Source organism: Phycodurus eques, chromosome 8 (genome assembly GCF_024500275.1).
Source record: "Phycodurus eques isolate BA_2022a chromosome 8, UOR_Pequ_1.1, whole genome shotgun sequence".
Classification (NCBI taxonomy): Eukaryota; Metazoa; Chordata; class Actinopteri; order Syngnathiformes; family Syngnathidae; genus Phycodurus; species Phycodurus eques.
The window spans coordinates 12,903,392-12,929,224 of record NC_084532.1 but is presented as its reverse complement, the minus strand read 5'-3'; the positions used below and the strand labels follow the sequence as shown (position 1 = coordinate 12,929,224).

The 25,833-nt window shown below is 41.2% G+C and overlaps 1 protein-coding gene across 1 annotated transcript; it reads left to right on the top strand.

Moving 5' to 3' along the window:
* Positions 1-12,600: 12,600 nt before the first annotated feature.
* On the top strand, positions 12,601-19,342 carry LOC133406716 (profilin-2-like). The gene is made up of 3 exons (XM_061684545.1): positions 12,601-12,939; positions 17,978-18,170; positions 18,650-19,342. The coding sequence occupies exons 1-3, from the start codon at positions 12,808-12,810 to the stop codon at positions 18,745-18,747; spliced, it is 423 nt and encodes a 140-aa protein (XP_061540529.1). The 5' UTR covers positions 12,601-12,807; the 3' UTR covers positions 18,748-19,342.
* Positions 19,343-25,833: the final 6,491 nt, after the last annotated feature.

The window sequence follows — 25,833 nt, the reverse complement described above, 5'->3', positions numbered from 1 at the left end:
GCTAATATTAGCAATTTATGAGCATGGACCTTCACTCATAGCAAGCTGATGCCGTACTGTTCAACAAACATATTTCACATTTTTTAAAGGTTTTTGTATCACTTAGTATTTCACTATCACAGAGTGGAAATGTGATATATGATAAAAATTATGAAACACAAGCGTAAATATTTACACTGTTTCAGCCTGTGTTGAAGAAAGACAAAATGCTGGTAGTAATGTCACTGAAAACATCAGAGGGGTTCTTAAAGAAGCAGTTACCCCATAATGACAGGGACATTAGCAAAATGTTCAGTATTATCATTAAAATGGAAAATACATGATTAAAATGACTTGTTTAATCCAAGAACTCGTTGTGCACAATAAAACAATTATTTTGTTTTTGATTCTTTTTTTTCCAGTATCATTTAACCACTTATTACACACACTGTCATAGCAGAGCAGTACATTCCATGAAAAAAAAAGTTATGAAATGAAGGAAACACATTTTGAGAGACTTTTTATTGCACTGGTATGTGTGCAAATGTTTGGTATCTTATAATCAGACCATCCATCCATCAATTTTCTTATCCTCACTAGGGTCACGGACTGCTGGAGCCTATCCCAGCTATCTTCGGGCGGGTGGCGGGGTACACCCTGAACCGGTCGCCAGCCAATCGCAGGGCACATAGAAACAAACAACCATTCACACTCACATTCACACCTACGGGCAATTTAGAGTCTGCAGTCAACCTACCACGCATGTTTTTGGGATGTGGGAGGAAACCGGAGTGCCCGGAGAAAACCCACATAGGCACGGGGAGAACATGCAAACTCCACACAGGCGGGGCCGGGATTTGAACCTCGGTTCCCAGAACTGTGAGGCAGATGTGCTAACCAGTCGCTCACCGTTCCAGCATAATCAGACCAGAGTTTCATTATTTATTCTGCTACATTTTCATGATGACTTAGCATGCGTTTGTGTGTGTGTGTGTGTGTTTATGCATAGAAACAGTAGGACTAATGAATGGCAACACACCCACAATCTAATATTTTGATAGGAATGTTCAAAGCTGTGGTGCAACAATGCAAGACTAAATCTAGAAAAACGGTTTGAGCGGTTTCATCTTTCAATTGCTTTGATTTTAAGCTTCTCTATGATGTAATTCTTCAGGTCAGAGTATAAACAAGCTTTTCTGGGAATAGGGGGAAGAAAAATGTGGACTTGCAAGATATTAGCTGAATAGAATCCTTTTGTTCAAACTGTTTTGACAACAATGATGTGGTGAAGTATTTCTTGTTCCCTCCCTCAGACAGTGTTGACTGCTTTGTTGACAAGACTTAACGAGGATTGTCTCCTGATCAATTAGCCTTTTAACACCATGAAGTTGGATTAGCTAACACATTGTGGCGTTTGGACCACATCGTAATGTCCTCTGTACACATCTAAATGACAACTGGCTAAATAAGTCATTTATAACCATCTTATTTAATGCTGTCTACGTTTTATTTCTGATCAATGCGGTGTATGTGCAACCTACTTCTGCATTCCGCAAAATAGGTCGAAGCTCTTCCTCCCATTGGGTGAATGGCGATGGGGACCATGACAAAGTACTCGTAGGAACGTTTAACATCTACAAATGTCTTTTTTGTAACACAAGATGTCACCACAGAGCAACCAAAGATGACAATAGCCGATGTTTAGGCTTTGTTTGTTTTTACATATATCAGATTTGTATAAATAAATGATATCCATGTGTTTAACATTTGTCTTCAGACACCAGCCATAAAGAAAACAACATTTTGTAAGCTCAGCTTCAAACAATCATGACATAAAATCGTAGTTATGCTTGTTAGAGTAGCATACACAGGAAGTCCGCTTACGTGTTTTCCGGGTTTCCTCACATTACGTTCCGCATATCGCAGATTGATATCATCATATTATAATAAGCGTCCCATCTTTTTTGAATGGTAGAAGAGAAACTCCCATACATGTGTTTGTTTTAGTTAGCAGAGTGTATTTGGCAAAATAAACTCCGCCATGCCGATGTCTGTAGGACCTTTGTGTTGGTACTCGTTTACTTAACGTTGTTGTCTCCTATCATGTTCACAAGGAAGCTTTAAGTTGCGGCCTCAACTCACCGTGACGAATCTGAAGGTGAAAATGCATTACTTTAGTGACAGTAGAAATGTGTTATTTTCAAGGCTCTCTCACAAGTTTCTGTATCGAATAAATATGACTTAAAGCAACTTCTGGTGCTGCACGGTTTTGCTGATGGCTTTGTAGTCTGGTTCAAACGTGGTGGTTTCACCACCACGTTTGTGATCGTCTTGATCTTTTTTAAATATGATAACAACTGTTCACATGTATACGTAGAGCCAAACATGTTTAATCACCCTGAGGTGGGATGAATGGCTATGTCTGTCAACACATCCAAAGTGAGGGAAACGTACGGCGGGCACTGCATTTATGTCCTTCACTTGTGTTTCCTCCACTTGATTTGCCATCATGATGGTATGATTGTGAACAGTTCTTGGTGACAGAGGCTTGTCTTTTATTCTTTTGATTACCATTATCCGAAAAGTCATCAAAAAGTTCATTGGCCACATCAAGCATGAATGCTTTGGCATACTCGCCATCTGTGAATGGCTCTCTGTTCCTCACTATTGCTAAAGAACCAGCAAAGACAGTCAAATTCCAGCCACCTTGTTGGGTCCCTACACGGAGTTGCTGCTGACTACCTTGCACTCTGCACTGTAGCGCTTGGCATGCCTTCTTCCTGCAGTTCAGGGTGTACCCCACCTCTCGCCCGAAGATAGCTGGGATTGGCTCGAGCATGCCCGCAACCCTTGTGGGGATAAAGCGGTACAGAAGATGGATGGATGGATGGATAGATGAGTTCATGTGACACACGAACACTTCACATTACATTCTGCCTAGAATACAGTAGTTATGTTTACAGTATGTAATTTTTCATAGCTTCCAACAATGAAATCCAGTCAGTGTGATTAACTGCACCAAGTGGGACCAAACCCTGTCTGTTGACTTAGTTCTGAGCAAACTAGACTAGCAGAATGGTATGTCCCTGGCTTCAGGTATTAAATGACGTGTGTCACTTTGAACACCCTCTTTGCCATCTTGCAAAACGACTTCTATCCCTGAGCTGAGGGGCATCCATGTGGTAATAATTCATAAGAATTGTATGTTAAAACTCCTCCTCAAGGCTTAGACACCCTTAAGCCAAGCCTCAACTGGTAAACCCACACCTCCACCAGCCTTTAAGCAGCCAGAATGCTATGATGACCTGCAGCCTGAGTCCAGCAGTGTGTATGCAAGATTAACAACTTGAAACAAGTGACATGTTGTGATGAAATAGTTTAATCTCAACGGTATTTCCAGATCAGAACAACAAATTTGGCAAACCAAGTGGCCCGGGCTTACTCATATAACAGTAGGGGGAGAGTAAAAATACTTAATTACTGTACTTAAGTAGATTTTCCAGGTATAGTACCTTTACATGAGTGTTTTTCTGAACATTTTTAACTTTTACTCGCTATATTTGAACAGAGATATCTGTATGTTCTACTTCTTACTTTGTGAAAATAGGCTCGTTACTTTTTGGATGATGCCACGACGTAAAAAAGACAGCGAAATAGAGGGACCACAGTTGAGATCTTGGGCACTTAGAGTATCAGGCACAACAAATTTGGAGAAGCAAGATATTTATCAGTTGATCTTATCAACTACAATTGGTCGTAACTAATGCGTTGTGTCTTGTGCCAACCTTACGAGCATTAAAAGATTCTTTGTTGGGACATAAACACCTACGTACAGCAATTCATTAAGTAATGAAAGGTGACCTGTAGTGCGGTAATACTGATACAATGACCATTGTGTAAATGATCCAGAGAGGCATCAAGAAATTTAAAGTGACCATTCACTCATTCTCCGTACCGCTTACGCTCACTAGGGTCGCGGGTGTGCTGGAGCCTATCCCAGCTAACTCTGAGCGAGAGGCGGGATACACCCTGAACTGGTCACCATCCAATCACAGGGCACACATAAACAAACAACCATTTGCACCTACGCGCAATTTAGAGTCTTCAATAAAGCTACCATGCATGTTTTTGGAATGTGGGGAGGAAACCGGAGGACCTGGAGAAAACCCACGCAGGCACGGGAAGAACATGCAAACTCCGGGTCCTCAGAACTGTGAGGCAGATGTGCTAGCAAGTCATCCACCGTGCCGCCTTAAAGTGACCAATAGTGTGGTAATAATGATCAAAAACAAAAAACAGATGTTTTTTGTTGTTTTTGTGACAAGTTAACAGGTATTCTATATCAGTGACACTAAAAATGAATTTTTACTTTTGCTTTGTACTTAAGTACATTTCAGAGTCTGTATTTTGTTATTTTTACTTAAGTAAAGGAGTTGAATCAGTATTTCTGCTTTTCCCAGATTTGTTTTCTACAGAATTATCTGTAAAGCCCGCCAAAGTACCAATACAAATTTGACACACGGCAGAGAAGAATGCTGTTAACAGGGCTGCCAATTTTGAATGAATAAAAATACATCCAATAAGTCATGGCTTCCCTTGGTGTTGTATGCGGGTCCTCATAACAAAAACACATCAGGGAAAGTTAATCGTGTGGCTCACACGATAGACAAGCCTGAATAATTACAAAATACATAACATTTGTAAATTTAAATAACACCTTGTAGGCCTAGCTTGCTTGCTAACTGAACACTGGAGAGCTGGAAATTGGCCTTGCAATAAAAATTTCTGCTAATTAATCCGCCATTGCACAGGAAAGCCACTGATGCGAGAAGGCACCCGTGTTTTTACACAGTGGGGGAGGGCCCCTCATGTGTCCAGTAGTGCAATAATTCTGATCGGGAAAAATATCATGCATCTGCTACAATGAATATATAGTAGTACAGTAGAGTAGTAATGGCACTACAGAGATAACATTTGCAAAAAGGTCACTAAGAAATTATGGGTCAATTGTTTAAGACATTAATGTCAAGGGGAAAGAAGCTGTGGGATTCTCCGCTCATGGTTTTCGTGTAACACTACCCAAATTGCACTTAAGCTGTCGCCAGCCCTCTTCTGTGACATGCAATCAATGCAGTCAACACCCAGTCCCATTCCCCCGTTCCGTAATTGCAATTTGTTTAAAACTACTGGCGCTCCCACATATGTGGAGCTTTTTAATAATATAGCAAAGATCGATGCAGTGTTTCAATTTGATTTATTTCAGAAGTACATCACTGCATTAAAAAAAATCATGTTTTGATCATGTTTGTGTGATTAGTGTTTTTATTTTTTTTACTTTTTGAGGGGGATACTCATCATAAAGAGCCTTCATGGGTTCATAGTATGTTCAGTGTCACTATCCGTCTGCACTGTGAAGCACCTGCCTTTCAGTTATACGTTAGTAGCATTTATCTGAATGTGAGCACAGAGTATACATACAAGGCCATGCCGCAACACTGCCAGCACCCTGTTTGACATACAATATGATATAGTAGGCTTTGGATCAGGAGCTGTCCCTGTTCCAGAATATTCTTCACTTCTATTCATGTCCATATACAACTTTATTTGTTTTTGTTTTTTTAAATATATAAATAGCGGCACGGTGGCCGACTGGTTAGAGCGTCAGCCTCACAGGTCTGAGGACCCGGGTTTAATCCCCGGCCCCGCCTGTGTGGAGTTTGCATGTTCTCCCCGTGCCTGCGTGGGTTTTCTCCAGGCACTCCGGTTTCCTCCCACATCCCAAAAACATGCATTAATTGGAGATAAAATGGTATAACTATCAAAATATCTCTCTTAATTAGTTTAATAGTACCCAAATGAACTGCCTAAAGGTCTTTCTTCCGTCTTACATTTTCTTTCTTGTCTTTTTTCATGCACAAAAAAAAAAAAAAAAAAAAATTTTAAAAAAAGATGCCATGGACAATTACGGCCACAAGATGTCACCAGACGTTAAGCAGCATTACAGCCCTGGGACCAGAAAACAGGCATAATAAAGAAATTGGGAAGTTCATCTAGTGTGCTATCAACAATTGTGCCTTTACAGTAGTTATGATAATCTCCGGTTTTGATGGATGGTATCAGAGAGCTGTGAATTGAAAAAAACCTTTGATGCCACTTTTGGGTGAATGGGTAAATACTTTCCTTTAGATATTTCTTCAGATATCAGATTTACGGTAATACAATCTTGGCATTGATAATAATAATTACATTATATGTGGCATATATGTGGCATCTCACAGTTCTGAGATTGGGGGTTTGAATCCAGACTCTGCCTTCCTGTGTGCCATTAGAATGTTTTCCCTGTGCTTGCGTGGGTTTCTCCGGGGCTCCGGCTTCCTGCCACATTCCAAAAACATGCATGCCAGGTTTCATCATCTTGCAAATGGCACAAAGTCTTAGACTTCCCTGCTCTGGGTTTTTGTAAGGTAGGACTGTGGGTGCATCTTGCATGGTATACATACAGTATTTCTTTGTGACTCCATAATGGGTGTGGTGCTCCAGAGAGCAACCAGGCCCTGAATACTTTGACTTTTGGACACGAGGTCATCTCCAAAGCTGAAGACATAAACCAAAGAATGACTCATCAGGTCACAAGTTGGCCACAGATTTATATATATATATATATATATATATATATATATATATATATATATATATACACACTGACCTAACATCTAAAAATCTGCAACCCATCAGAATTTATGACCTCAATGTCATCCATGGCATGCATTTGCATTCTGACTTTAACATCATAATGTAGGTTTCCCTATTATGTATTAGAGCTCTGGGGGGATATATTTTTTTGCGCTTCTGACATCCTCTTACCTTTATCCGGACCAGACAAATATTAGGATCCCCTCAGAGCTCGGAATACAGCGGTCACAAATTATGATCAAGACACCTACTTTACACGACTAATAATCAGTATTTTTCTTCTCTTTTGTTGTTTAAACACTCAAATGCACTCAAGCTTACGTCATGGACAGGATATGTTGTCTTTTACCACATCCGTTGAAGAAACCAGAGCAGGCAGGTGTCGCCTAGTTAAAAAAAAAAAAAAAAAAAAAGAAGAATTTGTGAGCATAGCCTCTGCAGGAAACACGAAAAGGAAGTGAGAAATTAACAGCAAGTCTCAATGAAGCTCTAAGAGAGAGCATGATAAGAAACACGCCATAAGAATGTCCATCTCGAGAAGAACTCACTTCATTCTACTGGGTGAATCATGACTATTCATAGGCCAGGAACACTGCGGGCTTTCTCTCCAGCCTCAACATTATCATACAGTGCTGTCAGTGTGAGGAGGACTAGATGTAAAGTCGGACAACAACAACGAGCTTTGCTGCCAAATGTAGATGTCACCCATAAATATGTCAACACGATGTGCAAACGTGATACCGTTGCATTTCCTGTTTCTCACAATCAAGAGGGCTCTGAACTCAAAAAGGAACAGGAAGCAGAAAGAAGCATGTAACTATTTCTTGTGTCACCAGTACTCAAATCTATAACACAGCTTGTTTAAAAAGACTAACTCGCCTTGTTTATGTGTTTACTTTCTGTCCGTAAGGAATAACGTGCTATTAAAGATGTTGATGTCTGTGTGACATCCACACTTTTAATCAATGGAAGTGTTGATTAGTTCCACAGATGGGCAGTGTAGGCCTAAGGGTGGCCTCTGAAAAGACTAAATTGTGCTCCAGCTGCCTGCAACACACAAAGAAAAAGGATGGTCGGGGCGTCTTTATTGCGAGAGTGGGAAAAGTAACACGGTTACATTTTTATCCATTCATCTCATGAAATAACTGTTTAGTTGATTTATTGTAAAGAATCAAATAAAATATGCAATTTTAGATTTGCATTTAACATTTCTTAATCATTTTATAAAATACTCGGCTCATTAATTAGAATTAAATTATAATTAATCCAATTTATAAATGAATGAATTAATGATTATTTTATTAAATATTGACATTTTACGTTAAAAAAATCTTATCTCCAAATCGAGTCGGCTTATCTTCCCATTTTAAAAATCTAATACTTTAAGCAGTGTAACTGTTGTCACCCTGGAACCCACATTTTCCTGTTGTCACAAAGTCGAGACCCACTTTCATATATGTTAAGAATGAAGATGTTGTGTTTTTTTTGTTGCTGTTGTTGTTTAAAAATAGCCTCTGAAAACATTGCACAGTACATCATATTTTTAAAATGGAGTTTCAAATGAGTTTGCTGTCCCGCCAAAGGCACATTGCTTGCTATGACATCTGCCAGCCAAAGGCTGAGCTGCACTGTATTTGTTTAGGGGATAAACTACTGGCTAGAGAACAAGGAAGTAACATTTCTTATCACTTTACTACTCCATGTGGGAAGTCAGTACGCCTCTATATTATCCCGAAATAAAATCATAACAGGAATACATGTAATTGTTTTACTAGCTTACTAGCTGTCCACGAACCACCCAAATTAGGTCCGCGACCCACTTTTGGGTGCCGACCCACCAGTTGAGGAGCACTGCTGTACAGCCCTTGAACACAAAGGTTTGCCAAACCCTGCTTTAATAGATTAATCCTAATAGGACACTCGACACGTCTGGTCCAGAAAGAGTAGATGACACAATGTTTATCCTCTTCACCTCTGCCCAGTGGAAACAAATGTGTAAAATTCTTTCCTCCATGACTGACTTTCTTTGTATGTGTCAGCGCAAAGGCGGCACGGTGGACGACTGGTTAGAGCGTCTGTCTCACAGTTCTGAGAAGCGGAATCCCCGGTCACACCTGTGTGGAGTTTGCATGTTCTCCCCGTGCCTGCGTGGGTTTTCTCCGGGCGCTCCGGTTTCCTCCCACATCTCAAAAACCTGCACGGTAGGTTAATTGACAACTCTAAATTGCCCGTAAGTGTGAACGTGAGTGCGAATGGTTGTTTGTTTGTATGTGCCCTGCGATTTGCTGGCAACCAATTCAGGGTGTACCCCGCCTCGTGCCCGATGATAGCTGGGATAGGCTCCAGCACGCCCGCAACCCTAGTGAGGAGAAGCGGCTCAGAAATTGGATGGATGAATGGATGGATGGATGGAGAGTGTCCGAGCAATGGTGTCGTGTGTCAAGAGGAGACATTTGCTAAGAGCTGAGGGGAACAATGTGCTTCCACTTCCTTTCTTCCTGCTCAATATTTAATGCACTTCACCTGAGTTGCACCAGGAGGGCGTGACAACTTCTTAACTTCTCTAAAAATATATATATATATAATTAAGACTAATGCTCTGTTGTTCATTTTAGATTACAGTGGCACAGGTTACCTTGTTGTAATGCAACTGCGAACACCATATTCAACCAGTTACTTTGAAATAAATCCTAAAATGTAAACAATGTCAGTTCAGTAACATCATTCATCATCACAAATCAATCTTTGGGCAAGAGGCGGGATACACACCAGACTTATTTATATTTATATATATTATATATATGCGGCACAGTGTGCGACTGGTTAGCACATCTGCCTCACAGTTCTGAAGACCAGGGTTCAAATCCCGACCTCGCCTGTGTGGAGTTTGCATGTTCCCCCTGTGCCTGCGTGGGTTTTCTACGAGTGCTCTGGTTTCCTCCCACGTCCCAAAAACATGTGTGGTAGGTTGATTGAAGACTGTAAATTGACCGTAGGTGTGAATGTGAGTGCAAATGGTTGTCTGTGTCTATGTGTGCCCTGTGACTGACTTGACCATTTCAGCATGTAGTCTGCCTTTCGCCCAAAGTCAGCTGGGTTAGTATCCAGCACCCCATGAGCCTGAACAGAATAAGTGGCACTGACAATGGATGGATGTATATATAAAGAGTGAGAAAAATTGAGAAAAATGTGAGAAAAAGAGTGAGAAAAATTTGTATTGTATTATTAATATTTTTTTTATATTTTTTGTCTTCAAGGAAAGTAATGTGGTGACCACCGTGCATGGTGGTGGCGGCCCGCTATTAAACAACATTCTAAGTGAATGAATAAGCCTCATAGGTGAAAAGGGCATACAAAAATAAGAACACAAACATTATAGCTACAAAAAATATATATATTATTGGCTTTATGTCTGAATTTGGAATACTTTTGTAGTGTTTCGCTTTTAGTACAGGAGGTTTGAATCTGTTCTCTCTCAAGAATGTTTGCCCCCAACGAGTCTGAACATGGGGGAGGTATTTGTTAGCTGAACTGTTAACCGCCCGTTTAGGGATGTGAAGTATGCGTGGCTTTGTCTTCATGGTGTTCAGGCTTGCCATGCTGATTTTCCGCAGGTTCTTAGAAATGCATTCATCATACTTTGACCCGGAATTCATCCATCCATTGTCCGTACCGCTTTATAGGGAAGAGGAAGGAGTTAGGAGTCACTTACTCGTTCATCAAATTGAATAAACAGTGCTTTTAATGTTAACTGTCACATGTAACGTAATGTAATGAAAGCTAGGGGTCCATGATGATTATTATGAGGTACAGACATACATTTGTTTTGCTGTCAAACCTGTTTTGCACATCTTGAAATAATACCTATAGCACACATTCGAATGACCCATTCCATTTAGCATGGAACATGTGCATACAAGGTGCTGAGGCGTGTCCCTCCTTAAAAATACTTCAAGACAAAGCATTTTAGTTGCTCTCATAATCACCTCAAAAGAATCCTCTGTGATTTAGAAAAAAAATTGTGCTTCTTTTCTTGGTGCTCAATGATGGACATATTCTGGTTCCTGCTAAACAATATACTTTATTTTTATTGGGCATTGTGTATGCTGCATTTCCAAATTGCACCATTGTATTCACAGACATTTCACGTGATCAAGTCAGCAGCAAGGAAATCTTTTGCACCACAAATTAAATAATAATAATAATAACCTGGGGTTGGCTGGCAACCAGTTCAGGGTGTACCATGGCTCCTGCCCGCAGTTAGCTGGGATAGGCTCCAGCAAGCCTGCGACCCTAGTGAGGATCAGCGGTGTAGAAAATGAATGGATGGATAATAATAATAATGTTGAAAGATAACATTACAGTCGGCACGGTGTATGACTGGTTAACACATCTGCCTCACAGTTCTGAGGACCAGGGTTCCAATCCCGGCCTCACCTGTTTGGAGTTTGCATGTTCTTCCCATGCCTGCGTGGGTTTTCTCCGGGTACTCCGGTTTCCTCCCACATCCCAAAAACATGCGTTGTAGGTTGATTGGACTCTCAATAGGTAGGTTCCCAACCCCTCTCCGTAGGTGTGAATGGGAGTGTGAATGGTTGTTTGTTTCTAAGTGCCCTACGATTGGCTGATGACCAGTTCAGGGTGTACCCCCCTGTCGCCCGACGATAGCTGGGATAGGCTCCAGCATGCCCGCAACCCTAGTGAGGATAAGCGGTACAGAAAATGGATGGATGGATGGACAACATTACAAAATAATAGTAAAACACATAATTGTTACTGGTGGCATGATGGATGACTGGTTAGCACATCTGCCTCACAGTTATTAGGTCACGGGTTAAAATTCAGACTTGCCTATGTGGAGTTTGCATGTTCTCCCCACGCCTCTGTGGGTTTTCTCCGGGTACTCCGGTTTCCTGCCACATTCCAAAAACATGCGTGGTAGGTTAATCGAAGACAAAATTGCCCGTAGGTGTGAATGTGAGTGCTAATGGTTGTTTGTTTATATGTGCCCTGCAATTGGCTGGTGACCAGTTCAGGGATTACCCCGCCTCCTGCCCGAGGAGAGCTGGGATAGGCTCCAGCATGCCCGCTACCCTCGTGAGGGTAAGAGGAATGGAAAATGGATGGATGCATAATTACGACTATCAACAGTGGTGTTTTTAGGGATGCTGAGACAAAATGCTGAAGGGTATAAATATACACTGCCTTTCCACTTGATAAGGCAGAATGTTTTTTTTTAAAGACAAAGTGCAAGGGTGCATAAAGTGCAAGGGTGCATAAAGTGCCGTGTAAAAGTATTGGCCACCTTCTTAAATACTTATATTTTTGCATAGTTTCCCCACTTTAATGTTTAAGTTAATCAAATGTAAATATCAGACAAATGTATACTAAGTGCTCTTAAAAAGCTGTTTTTAAATGATGATTTCATTGATTTATTGATTCTGTTCAAAATTACCTGGCCCCTTTGTGAAAAAGTAATTACCCCCCTTGTTAAGTCATTAATTAACTGTGGCTAATCACAATTTTTGGTTAATTTTCACTGATCACACCCAAGCCTGATTACCTCCAGGCCTGTTCCATTAAAAAAAAAAACTCACTCTATTTCCGTCTTTTTTACCTCGTGTCGTCATTGTGGAGGATATCTGTTTTAAATGGAGGTAGTAAAAGTAAAAAGTAGTCAGAAAAGTAGTAGAAGTAAAACATACGTAGTCAGAAAAGTAGTAGAAGTAAAACATACCTAAAAACAAAAACAAAAAATCTAATTAAGTACAGTAGTTATACTGTGTTACTTCAAAGACTGTATAATTGGGATGCCTTTTAAATGAAAGCTGAAAGTGTCCACTCTAATCACGTTGATTTTATTTCTAATCCGTCGTGGCGCTGCATAAAGTCAAACTGATCAAAACGAACGAATAGTTTCCATCTACAGTTCTGCAGCCACTAGTACTACTTGTGGACCGACCAGTGGAGTTGTTGCACAGATTTTTTTAACATATCAACTAAAAAGACACAGGACCCCCTCCGCTTGCTTGTTGGACCCATTAAGCACTGACAGCTATTCTCCTGCTTCTTTCGTCGCTCGAGAAGCGTCTGTTTAACTTTTTTGACCCGACTTCCTTTTTATCTTCAGAAAACATGTCCTGGCAAAGCTACGTGGATACACTGATGGGCGATGGTCGCTCCTGCCAGGACGCGGCCGTTGTTGGGTACAAAGACGACAAATATGTCTGGGCATCATGTTGCGGCGGCAAGTTTGCCAGCATCACGGTTAGTTGGCTCATTCTCCCATTTTCGGGGCTCATTCGATACGAAAATGTGCACAGCCGGGCGTGTGCTTTTCTTATGAGCAGGCCTGATCGGACCCTGTCGTTCACATGGTTTCCTGTGCTCGGTCCCGCTGTCTTAAAACCTCCTTGTTTTGTTGTAACATGTCGTAAATGGGTTACTTGACAAGTTTTGCGCTAAATGGCACTGAAGCGAGCTTCGAAGCGAGTTAGCTCCCTCTTCGTGGCGTCAGCTAGCGCTTACTTTGCCGGAAGCCGGGAGAATGTATCAACTTGTGCTGACTTTTAACGAGTATGTGGTTTGCGGATAAAGTATACATTAGTAGCGTGGCAGATGTAACTGAGTAGTCGTTGGTTTAAAGCAGCGAGCTTCTAAGCGACATTTGGGCAAAGTTGTCAAATGTGTCAATCAGCCGCGCCACATCTTCCAAGATGGCGCTTCCACTCCCCGTTTTTTGTTTTCCTTCGCCGTGTACGCCAAAATCAAATAGTTTCCCCTGTGGATAGATTTTTTTTTAACAGCGGGGCACCACTTATAAAGCTTATAACTCTTATAAAGCGTCCTAGCAGTACTAGCTAACAATAGCGCCGGAGCGTGTAGCACGCAAAGGTTTACGTAAATGTTATTTTTAATAGATGTTTTTCTTGCCACACACTTGAGTGAAAGGACATGTTTTGACTTGCAGCTGTAGGAGTGGCCTCACGTTTGGCCCCACCTGGAAGCCTGTCACCTTGCTAAACCGAGGCTAACGCTCGGTCGAACTGCCGCTTCCCGGATTCCGCCTTTTCTGCCCTATGACTTTGCACCTCTGCTTGTAGACGCGAGCAGGGCGAGGCCTTTCACTAGAGTGGCGACTCTTGTTTTTGCATGTTCAACAGTGAAGATCTGTGCATGCACATATTTGACAGCGTTCTGCGTGAGCTCAGTTTCATACCAGGGGGTTTTACAAAAAGCCTAAGATGCTCTTTGGCCAGTATTTGTTGTGAATGTTAATAAATCAGTGGGTCTCAACATTTGTCACTGTGTGTCCCGCCATTTTCTATTATCCCAAGAACGATCCACTTAATTGTGAAGAATAAAGAGAATTTGCTCAGTCTTTGAAAACACATTGTCCTATTTTTTAATATCTGCACACCATGTGTGTCTAAGTGCCTTTCAGGTAGGGCAGTCTATAGAATGTTTTTTTCAAATCGATGGTTCTCATCAACTAATCAGAGAAATTTAATTTGTATTTAATCTTATTGTGAAACAGTTTTAAGATTATGCATTTAATAACACATTATAGGTTATGTGCTACTACCATCCTCAGCATTCAGAAAAACACAAAGCACGTCCTTCCCTTGTGAGTAAATGGTGGAACCTTATAGCAGGAGAGAGTCAAAACACCTGTAAAAACTTAATTTCTATGAGGTCTTTGGTTTTACACGTCTTCAAGAGCTACCAAGAAAACAATATCTGATCAGACTTTGTTCCTGTTTACATATTTGCGTAAATAAATGCCATACTTGTATTTAACAAAGACCCCAGCCATAGCAAGTTCGGCTTCAAGCCATGGCATCAATCTGTAGTTATGGTCGTTATCGCAACAGACACAGGAAGTCTGTTGATCACGTTGTGTACGGCACGTTGCTGTTTGTTTATTATTGTTGAATGCTTAAATACAACCAAATAAACAATTCAGGAGTGGTGTTGTACTTGCCAACCTTTCTGAAGCAGCAATACTTCTTGGGTAGTATTTAATGGAAAGGGCTACCAGTTCAAAATATATTTCTGAAGCTGCTTCAGATTCAAGTTGCCGGTTACTCATACTTTGGCTGCAAGTAACTATTTTTCGCAGTGGTATTTTAAAACCTATATTTATATAATAAAGTATTTAGTTTTTTCCTGTAAATTATTTGATTAGGATGCCTCCCGGACGCCTCCCTGGTGAGGTGTTCCGGGCACGTCCCACCGGGAGGAGACCCCGGGGACGACCCAGGACACGCTGGAGAGACTAAGTCTTTCAGCTGGCCTGGGAACACCTCGGGATCCCCCCCGGAAGAGCTGGATGAAGTGGCTGGGGAGAGGGAAGTCTGGGCGTCCCTGTTAAAGCTACTGCCCCCACGACCTGACCTCAGATAAGCGATAAAAAAATGGATGGATTATGGGTTTGGTCTGTAACATCTCAGAAAATGGGTAAAAATGTTGATCATTGGTTTCTGAAGTGGATGTTTGCAAATGTCGTCTTTTGGTTAAACACAGGATAATCACAGCTTTCATGGAGGACTGCAGAAGTTAAGACTATTTACTCTTGAGGCTGAAATTGGAGGCTTTGGACAATTTTAAGTTGAATGTCATCAAACGGTTAATTGGTTATCAAAATAGCCGTCAATTAATTGTGACAACAACATTGAGAGCGAACATGATAGCTGTATGTACACAAATGAATATAGTGGTACCTTGACTTAGTTGAATTTGTTTCATGAGCAAGCTCGTACAGTGTTCCCCTGCATATTTGCTACTTGTTGAGTTCCCCTATTTGTGGAATTATTTGTTTTTATTTTGGGTGGCGAACTTAGCCATCACTTGTGGAAAAACGCACCTTTTTGCTGTTTTTGAGCTCGGGCTAGAGCACTGGCAAAGTGTCACTTTGGTGGCATCCTATGGCATTTTGGTGCCAGGGAAAGTGAGTGGAGGAATCTAATTCAGACAGGCTATAGCATTGTCTAACAAGTAGTTATTTGCTGCCATATGCCATCTATAGGCTATTCTAAAAAAACATTTTTGTAGGGGATGTCAATAACAGGAAGATTTCTGCTGTTTGCAGCAGGGAAAATAATATATAGGGCTGTCACTGCCGTATTTTCATGACCATAGGGTGCACCGTATTAAAAGGCGCAGTCTCCGTTACGGGGTCTATTTCTGTATTTAACACATACATAAGGCGCACTGTATTATCTGGCGCAGGCATGGTAACGCATACGCTAGCTTAAAACATACGGTAGCATGCACGCTAAAACAATGTTTTTAAAAAGGCAGCGGGAGCACGTTTGGTTGTACTTTATTGAAGTATTTAATGTACTCACGTTATTTTTTTGATCAATCCTCATCCACAAATCCATCAGTCATCATCATCTGTATCCGAAATGACTAGCTGGGCAAGTTCTCAATCAAACACGGCAGGTTCCCTCTAGTACTCTGAGTCAGTTTCGTTGCCGTGCGGCTCCTCAGAAATGATGCTGGCTTTTACCAAGCAGATTCGTTAGCCCAAGCATCCACAATCCATTCCCAAATTGTGGCGTAATTCGCCCGGCGCTGCCTCCTAGTCTTAGTAAAACTGTGTTCGCCATCTGTCATCCATCGCTTCCACGCCGCTCGCAACTTTGAACGCCCTGTTTACACGAATGTCCAGCGGTTAGAGTTCCTTAGTCAAGTCTCCCAGCTGTTCTTTGCTCATTAGACAATGCAGTGAGGAATTGTGACAAGCGATTACCATTTTAGGTTGAAAAACACTAAGATTTGGCTCACTTATACAGCGTTGTGTGCATTTAAAACCTTTAGTGTCTTAAAAATCACTTTAAAACCTCTTGTCATTTTTGGGAATGTTTTTCCACGGGCCCATCGCTTCGTCTGTCTGCAACCGTGCGGTAAAGAGAGACGAGGGGTGTCATTTGTCACAGGCCACATCGTAGTTATGGTTAATCTTGGAGGGCTGTATGATGTTAAACTAGGGATGGATAAGTACCGATGCCATGTTATCGGTATGGGGCTGATACCGGCCTTATTCCAAGGTACGGTGTACTTGTGAAGGAAGGTGCCCAATCTTAACCATAGATAATTAAGACCAAAAAAAAAAAAAAACTGACATTGCGTAAATCCTCCTCGCCAGAAATTACCGCTACACTGCAGTTTGACACATTGGTGAGTCATTGTGACATCAGTACTAGGTACTCTGATATTACGAGTACTTAACTCTTGAGCACTCACTAAAATACAGTCTAAAAAGGTGGTATCGAGCATCCCCCCTGGGAACCCATATACAATTATGATCGCCTATCATTATATGTACACAAGAAATTGGACAACTAATTTTGAAATCAAGTGTAAAAAATATATTTTTTTTAAGGAATTGGTTGCAAAGCAATGCGTGCAATATCCCAACATTGTTAAATGTGAAGACAATCTGCAATTTTGGTATTTTAGCAAAACACCTGAAGTTGACACGTTTTGCATTCACGGCCCACACAAAAACGTTGCGGGGCCTGCTCTGGCCCCCAGGGCGCGACTTTGATACCTGTGACATAGTGCCCAAACATGGTTCCACGAGGTGTTAATTTATTTATTTATTTTTAATAGCCTCAAGGCAGAAATGTTTCTTGACCAATTTTTGTGGTCGACTTAGAATTCCCTTCCCCCCCCCGAAAAGTGTAATGACTCTACAGACTGTAGTATTTGTGTTGGAAGTGTGCCTTTGTCGGGTGTGGCCTAGTGAGTGACACCGGGAGCTGGAGTCAGGTTGAGTGAGTGGGCTCTTACGGCAGTTCCTTACCAGTGTTTGTCCCATTCAATTAACGGCTATAATACATCGGCGGATGTGGCTCTCTTTGACCCCATGCCAGGGGCATTACGCAACCTTAATTGCCCCCCACCTCCCACCCCACACACACACACACACACACACACTTATCTATTTTTTTGGGCACGCCAGTGAACATGTTCCATGGGGGAACATGGTATGGTCCAAAGGTGTACCATTGCATCCCAAGTAATAACATTGCTGACACATGGCTGTCGGTCTTATTTTCTCCAATAAAGACTACGACCTGGAATGCATGTTACACATTTCATAGTCCAGGGGAGGGGCCTTGAGCACATTTTACACGCCTGCACAAAACCAGTTAATTGCATGCAATTTGTAACCTAAAAATGTCAGCACGGTCATAAATTGAGCAGCCTTAATTATTATTATTATTTTTTTTAAATATATAAATTACCACCTATCTGTAACCCAGAATCACTAACTTGTATTTTTCTTTTGCAGCCTAAAGAAATTGACGTGTTGTTGTCAAACGATCGTGAATCTTTCTTCATCCACGGGCTGACCTTAGGCAACGTAAAATGCTCCGTACTCCGAGATGGTTTCACTGTTGAAGGGGATTGGACGATGGACCTCCGGACAAAGGATGCAGGAGGAGGGCCCACATACAATATTACTGTAGCCAGATCTGACAAAGGTACGTGCTGTGATAGGTTGGACTTTGGCTCATGCACGGAAGCCATAATAGCGTTCTTTGATGTCAGGCCAATCCTGATTCTATCCCTAAGTCCTTCCCCGTTCGTCTTACCCCTTCATCTTACCCCTTCCCCTTAGCCCTTCGCTTGGAGGGCCAAGATGAAGGGGTAAATGGCCCTAAGAATTGGGACGACACGTCAACACCCTTGATACCCTACTGGCTGTGTCCGAGGCAGATGTGACGATTGTTTCCAAGATGCCATCCTGGGTCAAATGAATCTTACTATTACAAGTGACTTTTTTTTGTTAGTTTTTGCAGTTTCTGCAATTGGGCTCATTACATTTTGACTGCTCCTCGTAGACAAAGAAATCCCTCCCAAAAAGTCATCTTTATCATATTGTAAGGGTTAACATGCTGTGTTGCTATTGTTTTTTTTTTTTATTAATTTCATTTTTTTGTTGGTCCTTTTTGTGCTACAGCATTGGTTTTCGTCATGGGGAAAGAAGGTGTCCATGGAGGGAAACTCCACATGCAAGCACATGATATGGCATTCTACCTGAGGAAGGTTGGATACTAAAGTGTCCTGTGCCAGCCAGCCAACCCACCTACAGACCCGTCTATCTACCACCCTGTTGCGTTTCACTTCCTGTCCTAGTTGCTAGATACTTTTCTTCTGCTCCCTATTCCTCACCCAAACCATCTTAAGTTGATCCGTAGCCAAGATGAGTTGATGACTAAGGACATCACTTGACTAAGACCAGCAAAATGAAAGCCAAACACTTTTTCTTTGGTTCCCACAATATGTGCTCCCCTGCAGAGTGGCCAATGCCTTCTTTCGATTGGGGCGCTTTAGCAGTAGCTCATCACGTCTTCCTCCTTTCACAACAACTTTGCCTGCTGTTTTACACTCTGCTAAAGAAAAAAGCCCTTCCCGTTAATAAAACATTGGACACCCTTCCTCACATCTGTGCACCCACATCCTTGTCAAGGTGTAGTTTGGGTCAGTTAACAATCATCATGTGGAGTGTTACTGTGCCTGTACACACTAAAAATCAAATGGACATTCCACGGTTACTTGCTCAGGCACTTATTACTGTTTTTCTTTTGCCAGCTCCTGTAATGTATGAAAGGCTATCATTTTGTTGGACAATAAATATCTCTCTTTCTAACCATCTTGAGTCTGTTTAGTTTTTCCCCAGATAGGACCAAGTGTAGTAAAAGCTCTGGTGGTGATGGAAATGTGGTGAGCATGGATCTGGTCTCAGGTTCCCCTGACAAGCTTAACTGAATTTGAAGAAAACATATTTTTGCTGTGTTGACAACTGAAACTGTGGGATTAATTGCCTTTTAGCTTACATTGAGCTCTGTCCCTAAACTGTAACATCCAACTGAGAGAAAGTAGTGACACTCATTGAGTGATGGGTTGCTTGGAGCCAACATTTGCTGTTTATTGGATAGTGTATTCTTGCGCCATAATGTAGAGAGGTCTTTTGCTCATCCAAGATGAATTTTGCCCACTCATAACTTGCCCTTGGCTTTTTTTTTCTCTGGCTTCAGCGCCACTGTTCAGGCCTTGTACCCCTCAAATGTTTCGAAGTCGTCCTTGCCAATTTCTGTTCTCACTAGTTTTCTTGCATCTGGGATACACTTTGTCAATGCATTAAATTTCTTACGCATACAACCAAGAATGCCATATATTGATTTATCACCTTGTTTACAGATTATCAAAATAAATGTATTCCAACCAGAGAAGTGTTTTTGTCCTGCTGTTTAGTTTGTTCTCGTGTAGCAAAATGTGTGCAGTCAACGCTCTCACTTTGTATACTGGTTAGCTTTTGCAGCCATTTGTTATAGAACTGAATAATGTACAGCTGACACCAAATTTTGACATAACCTAGTAAAATACTTCGTTTGTTTTTGACAATGTCATAAGTCGAAATCTGAAGTTTATGTACACTGTCTTTAAACAATTTTGGAAAACCCAGCTGTTGTATCTGGAAGCTACTGATTGCTTTATGGTCTTTTGACATTACAGATACATTTGTGGATTGTATTTGAACTAGGAACATCTGAAGTTGCTTTGTGTAACATGGGATAGAAGAAAATATATCAGTAATTGAACTGTGAACTTGCAAAAGTTTGGTTCAGCAGAGGTTCCATCCATCCATCCATCCATTTTCTGAGCCGCTTTTCCTCACTAGGGTCGCGGGCGTGCTGGAGGCTATCCCAGCTGTCATCGGGCAGGAGGCAGGGTACACCCTGAACTGGTTGCCAGCCAATCACAGGGCACATAGAAACAAACAACCATTCGCAGTCACAGTCATGCCTACGGGCAATTTAGAGTCTCCAATTAATGCATGTTTTTGGGATGTGGGAGGAAACCGGAGCGCCCGGAGAAAACCCACACAGACACGGGGAGAACATGCAAACTCCACACAGGCGGGGCCGGGGATTGAACCCGGGTCCTCAGAACTGTGAGGCTGACGCTCTAACCAGTCGGCCACCGTGCCGCCTCAGCCGAGGTTGCAATTTTCAAATACTTGAAGGTACCACGATCCTCTGTTGAAACTATTATACGCAAGAATATAAACACCATGGGAATTTCCAGCGATCATACCGCTCAGAAAAGAGACTGGTTCTGTGTCCCAGAAAGGAACGTGCTTTAGTCCGAAATGTGCATTTCGAAAGGTAAAGAACGAAAGCAAAAGACCTTGTGAAGATGCTAAAGCTGGCAAGAGTGTGGTCATCCATGGTGAAACTGAGGACTGTACTCATGGGCTGATAGGCCACTCAGCCAGGAAGAAGCCATTAAGCCAAAAGAAGCATAAGCCCAGTTAGAGTTTCCAAATGCAAACGATCAAACGCCTTATTTTTGGTACAAATGTCCGGTGGCCTGATTAAATTAAAATGTAACCGTTTGGCCATGACTGAGCATTGTTATGTTTGCCGGGAAAAGGGAAGCTGGCAAGTCTATGAACACCATCTGAACTTTGAACTACAAGGTTGGCAGCATCATGTTAAGGGGTTGCACTTCACAAAATAGATGGCATTGGAAGGAAAGAACATTATGAGGAAATACTCACGCAACATATCAAGACATCAGTCAGCAAATTAAAGCTTTTTGAAAGGTTTTCCAAATGGAAAATTACCCGAAGGATACTGCCAAACTGGTTACTTAAGAATAACAAAGTCAATGTTTTACAGTGGCCCTAACAAAGTCCTGATCTCAATACAATTGAAAATTGATGAGCAGACCTGAAAAGGCATATGCGAGCAAAGATGCCTACAAACTTGGCTCAGTAACAGTCTTGTCAGGAGGAATGGGACAAAATTCCTGTCAACAATTTTGAGAGGTTTGTGGAACAATATCCAAAACAGCTGACCCACGTCATATAGAGTCCCCTCCAAAAGCATTGGAACGGCAAGGTAAATTCCTTTTGCTTACTTGAAAAGTGGGTAGCTTCAAACCAAAGGTGCTCTGTCCTGAGTCGTTTAACACATCGAGATGTAACTATCATGCAATAAAAGATGGAATGCTGAACTTTTGTCTCATATTCATCTTTTGATCTGAAACCCAAACGTCTTCAGTGTACAACAAAAATAAAGGAATTGACTCTAAATCACCCGTAGGTGTGACTGTGAGTGCGAATGGTTGTTTGTTTGTTTGTATGTGACCTGCAATTGGCTGGCAACCAGTTCAGGGTGTACCCCGCCTCCTGCCCGATGACAGCTGGGATAGGCTCCAGCACGCCTGTGACCCTAGTGAGGAGAAGCGGCTCAGAAAATGGATGGATGGACCTTGCCATTCCAATACTTTTGGAGGGGACTGTAGTTTAAAGGCCATGGTACCAAATACTAATGAAATGTAAACTTGAGTTTGAAGACAGTCATGAAAAAATGTCAAAAAAAATCCTCTCATTATTCTGGCATTTACCAAATAGAAATAACTGACCTAAAACAGGAAACGTTTAGTCTGATTTCATATCAGACACTGAGACAGTCTTTTTCTGTAGTGAATGTGAACTTCGGGTTTCAACTGTAATTCATCTTGAGAAAAAAGGATGGATTCAGAAAAATGAGGTGACGTTTCCTTATTTTATTATTTTATTTCTTTATTGGAACTGAATATGCAATAAAAACAATCTGGTAAAGGACAATGAAAAGGCAAAAGGAATTGTCAAAAGCAACCGTACGAACAAGTCTTTTGGCTAAAATGGTAACATTTGGCTTTGTATGATGAGGCCCATTATATAACTACACAAATGATGTTTCTCACTTTGACACAACATTGTGTGCATTGGTTTGTCCACATTTTAAGAAATAACATTCCTTTATCTTCAATATGCATTTACTGTTATGGAGCGTATTAGGTCTGCACTGAAAACGACTTCAAGAATATGGTTAGGGCTGTTGTGTTGTCATGCTACAAGAATAAAGATGACAACCTTTAAGTCAAAATTTTTCTCCAATTACAACCTATTCAAAATATGACTCTCCAAGTATGGCTTTTCGCAAATTACTCTTTTCATTTAATATTACGACTAGTCCAGCGTCCCTTTTTTTTTCTCATGAATTTATTCCCAAGTGACAATTTTCTCACGGTATCTATTCATCCACTTTCTATTGGGTTTGTCCTCATTCGGGTGGTGGGTGAGCTGGGGCCTCTCAGCAGGATATGGAGGTTGTACAGACTAGTCTACTTCAGTTTTAGAGTGACGACAATAACTCTGGACACACCCATGGCAGGCATGTTGGAGGTTGACACATTGTTTTGTTCCGGTGCTTTTTGAGTGAAAAAATACATTTCATAGCAGATGTCAAAAAATGGTGAATAACTGTGCCTTAATTGATTCAAATTGTCTTCTACTTCTGATGGCGCATCTTCGGTACGTGAGGGAGAACCAATAAAGGGTATAAAATAAAAAAAACATAAAAAAAAAAAAAGGCAGACTATGAAAGTGGAAGGAGAGCAGGGAAATATTTCACTACACACAAAGAGGTCCATGATTTTCAAACACCGCAAATTACCACCATGCAGAACCCGCTGCTGTGGTGGGCTCAGAACGAGGACCGTTTGCAGGACCGTGTGCAAATTACCTGGCTGTCCCCGTGGCAAGCACAGCAAGCTAGAGAATTTGATTCTCAGGCAGGAAATACCATCATGGCATAGTGGGCTTCACCCAGGTCCATGTTCTTGTGTTTAACACATACGTTCTGCATAAATGTCATGTATGGACAGTCTATAGTCGCTGAATATACTTTTATTTTGGTACCCTCACAAATGGAAACACAGATGATCAAACTATACTACTCCGTGCCAAAAGTGCTTAAAGTGTTGAAATCCTTCAGCTTATGTATCCAGAGAGTGTACATGGAGACTGGACTCACCATGAGAACATGGTAGGACCCGGAGTTTGTCTCCTTCTTCGTACTCGTCCAGACAGATGGCACAATCATCGTAGATGTCTCCTGACAAACAAAGCACATTTTTTAAAATTGCTTTACTGGCTTCCATTAACACACTTCCATTTTTTTAACCGCTTCGCTTTACTATGATCGCGGGTGTACTGGTGCCTCTCTCAGCTGACTCTGGGCGAGACGCGGCATACACCCCAAACTCGTCGCCAGTCAATCGCAGGGCACATATAGACAAACAACCATTCCCACCTACGGGCAATTTAGAATCTTCAATCAACCTACCATGCATATTTTGGGAATGTGGGAGGAAACAGAAGTACCCGGAGAAAACCCACACAGGCACAGGGAGAACATGCAAACGCCACACAGGCGAGGCTGGATTTGAACCTGATTACTCAGAACTGTGAGGCGGATGTGCTAACTAGTAGTCTACCGTGCTGCCACACTTGGTGTATTTTCTCAAGATAAAATCTTGCGAGGAAGTGTTTATGGGTCTTTCATGCAAATATTTCCACTCTCTCACACAGCTTCCAATAACCAAAATATTAGAAAGTTTGTGTGCCCTGCAATTGGCAGGCGACTGGTCCAAGGTGAATCCTGCTTCTCACACTCCCCAACTCGTTTGCAAGAACAAACGCTACAAAAAAATAGAGTAAAATAATTGAATAAAATGACATCAAAATGTGGATTATTTTTTATGCCTTTGAGTGTTTAACAATACTGACAAAATTGACAATAGCTTTGAAGCACAAATACAGTAATTCCCTCATTGATTCCACACCCTTCAGACATACAGTGAACCCCCGTTTATCACTGTAGACAAGTTCTAGACCACCCTGCAATAAGTGAAAATCTACTAAAAATCGACTAAAACTCATGGACTCCTGCAAATCAAATCCCAGATTACCCTAAATAAATCTCAGATGTCTTAAAACGCTGGAAAAACTTGCCTATATTATCACTGGGAAGAATAGCTACAATAAAAATCTTACCTCAAATAAATTATTTTCAATGATTCCATATAAGACCACATTTAAATGGTTTCAAACCTTAGATTCTGCTGTAATAATTTTTTATTCAAAAAATAAGAAAAATAGAATCAGTCTATCCAATCTTCAGAAAACAAAACAGGAGGGAGGCCCAAATGCTCCCAACTTTAAACATTATTTAGCTAACCAATTACAATACCTCATCAAATGGTTGAATCACAATGAGGAGTATGATTCTTGGCTAGAATTGGAACAAACAGACTCCAACAAGATCAAACTACCAAACCTCCCATTTATTTCTACTAGTTTTAAACGCCACAAATGTTTCAAGAATCCAATAACCGCATCCACTTTAACGGCTTGGTGGCAAAGTTTAGAATCGACAGGATCTCAATTAGCTCCCAGTATCCTCTCCCCAATCTGTCATAATCCAGATTTCGAAATTAATAATATACCCCTTCATTTTAGTCCATGGGAACAAGATGGAATTAACCATCTACAACAACTATTTAACAATGTTTTTTAGGACACGTGATGAACTGTTCCAAGAATTCCAAATAACAGCCGGAAACTTTCAATAAAATAAATTAAAAGCAGCAATAAAAAAAAAAGAATACCAACACTCCAGAGCACCCTCGAACAGCCGGAGTTTGTCAAGCAAATAATAAAGCTTCTTCCGCAAAATAAAATAAATCTTTCAAAAGTTTATAAATTAATTTTATGGACTAAATCAATGCACTAACCAATCACTAAATGGGAAGAAGACCTCTCCAGGTCTGCTGACCGTAGCTACTGGATACAGATTTGTAACAATACGTTTAAAATGACAAAAAACACCAATCTACAACTTATACAAACTAAAGCGCTCCATAGAACACCCTTTACTGTCATGAACGGAACAGAGTAAAGGACCCAAAATGCACGACTCCAAAACAGATGGACAGTTTAAAAAAAAAAAAAAACAAAAAAAAAAAAGAGAGGTTTAATAAATGAGAAGAGGTCAGTACACAGGCAGGCAATCCGAAAAAGGCAACAGTATCCAAAAAACGTGAGGCAAAGAGGTGAGGTCAAAAATCAGAACAGCGTCTAGTCTTACTATGAGTCGGTGACGTGGAAACAAGGAATGCTGGAACGTGACAACAAGGAACAATGAACCGGGGACCAGAAAGAATGAGACTGGAGGTTAAATGCATGGGGTAATTAGGTTGAACGAGGGACAGATGGTGAAGATGCTTTCAGGAGCAGGTGTGAATGAG

What these genes read in the sequence shown, in the direction of transcription:
- LOC133406716 (XM_061684545.1), top strand. Translation starts at nt 12,808, where the DNA reads ATGTCCTGGCAAAGCTACGTGGATACACTGATGGGCGATGGTCGCTCC. An exon ending in GCAAGTTTGCCAGCATCACG is followed by an intron (nt 12,940 to 17,977) that starts GTTAGTTGGCTC and finishes TTTCTTTTGCAG; the next exon opens with CCTAAAGAAATTGACGTGTT. An exon ending in TGTAGCCAGATCTGACAAAG is followed by an intron (nt 18,171 to 18,649) that starts GTACGTGCTGTG and finishes TTTGTGCTACAG; the next exon opens with CATTGGTTTTCGTCATGGGG.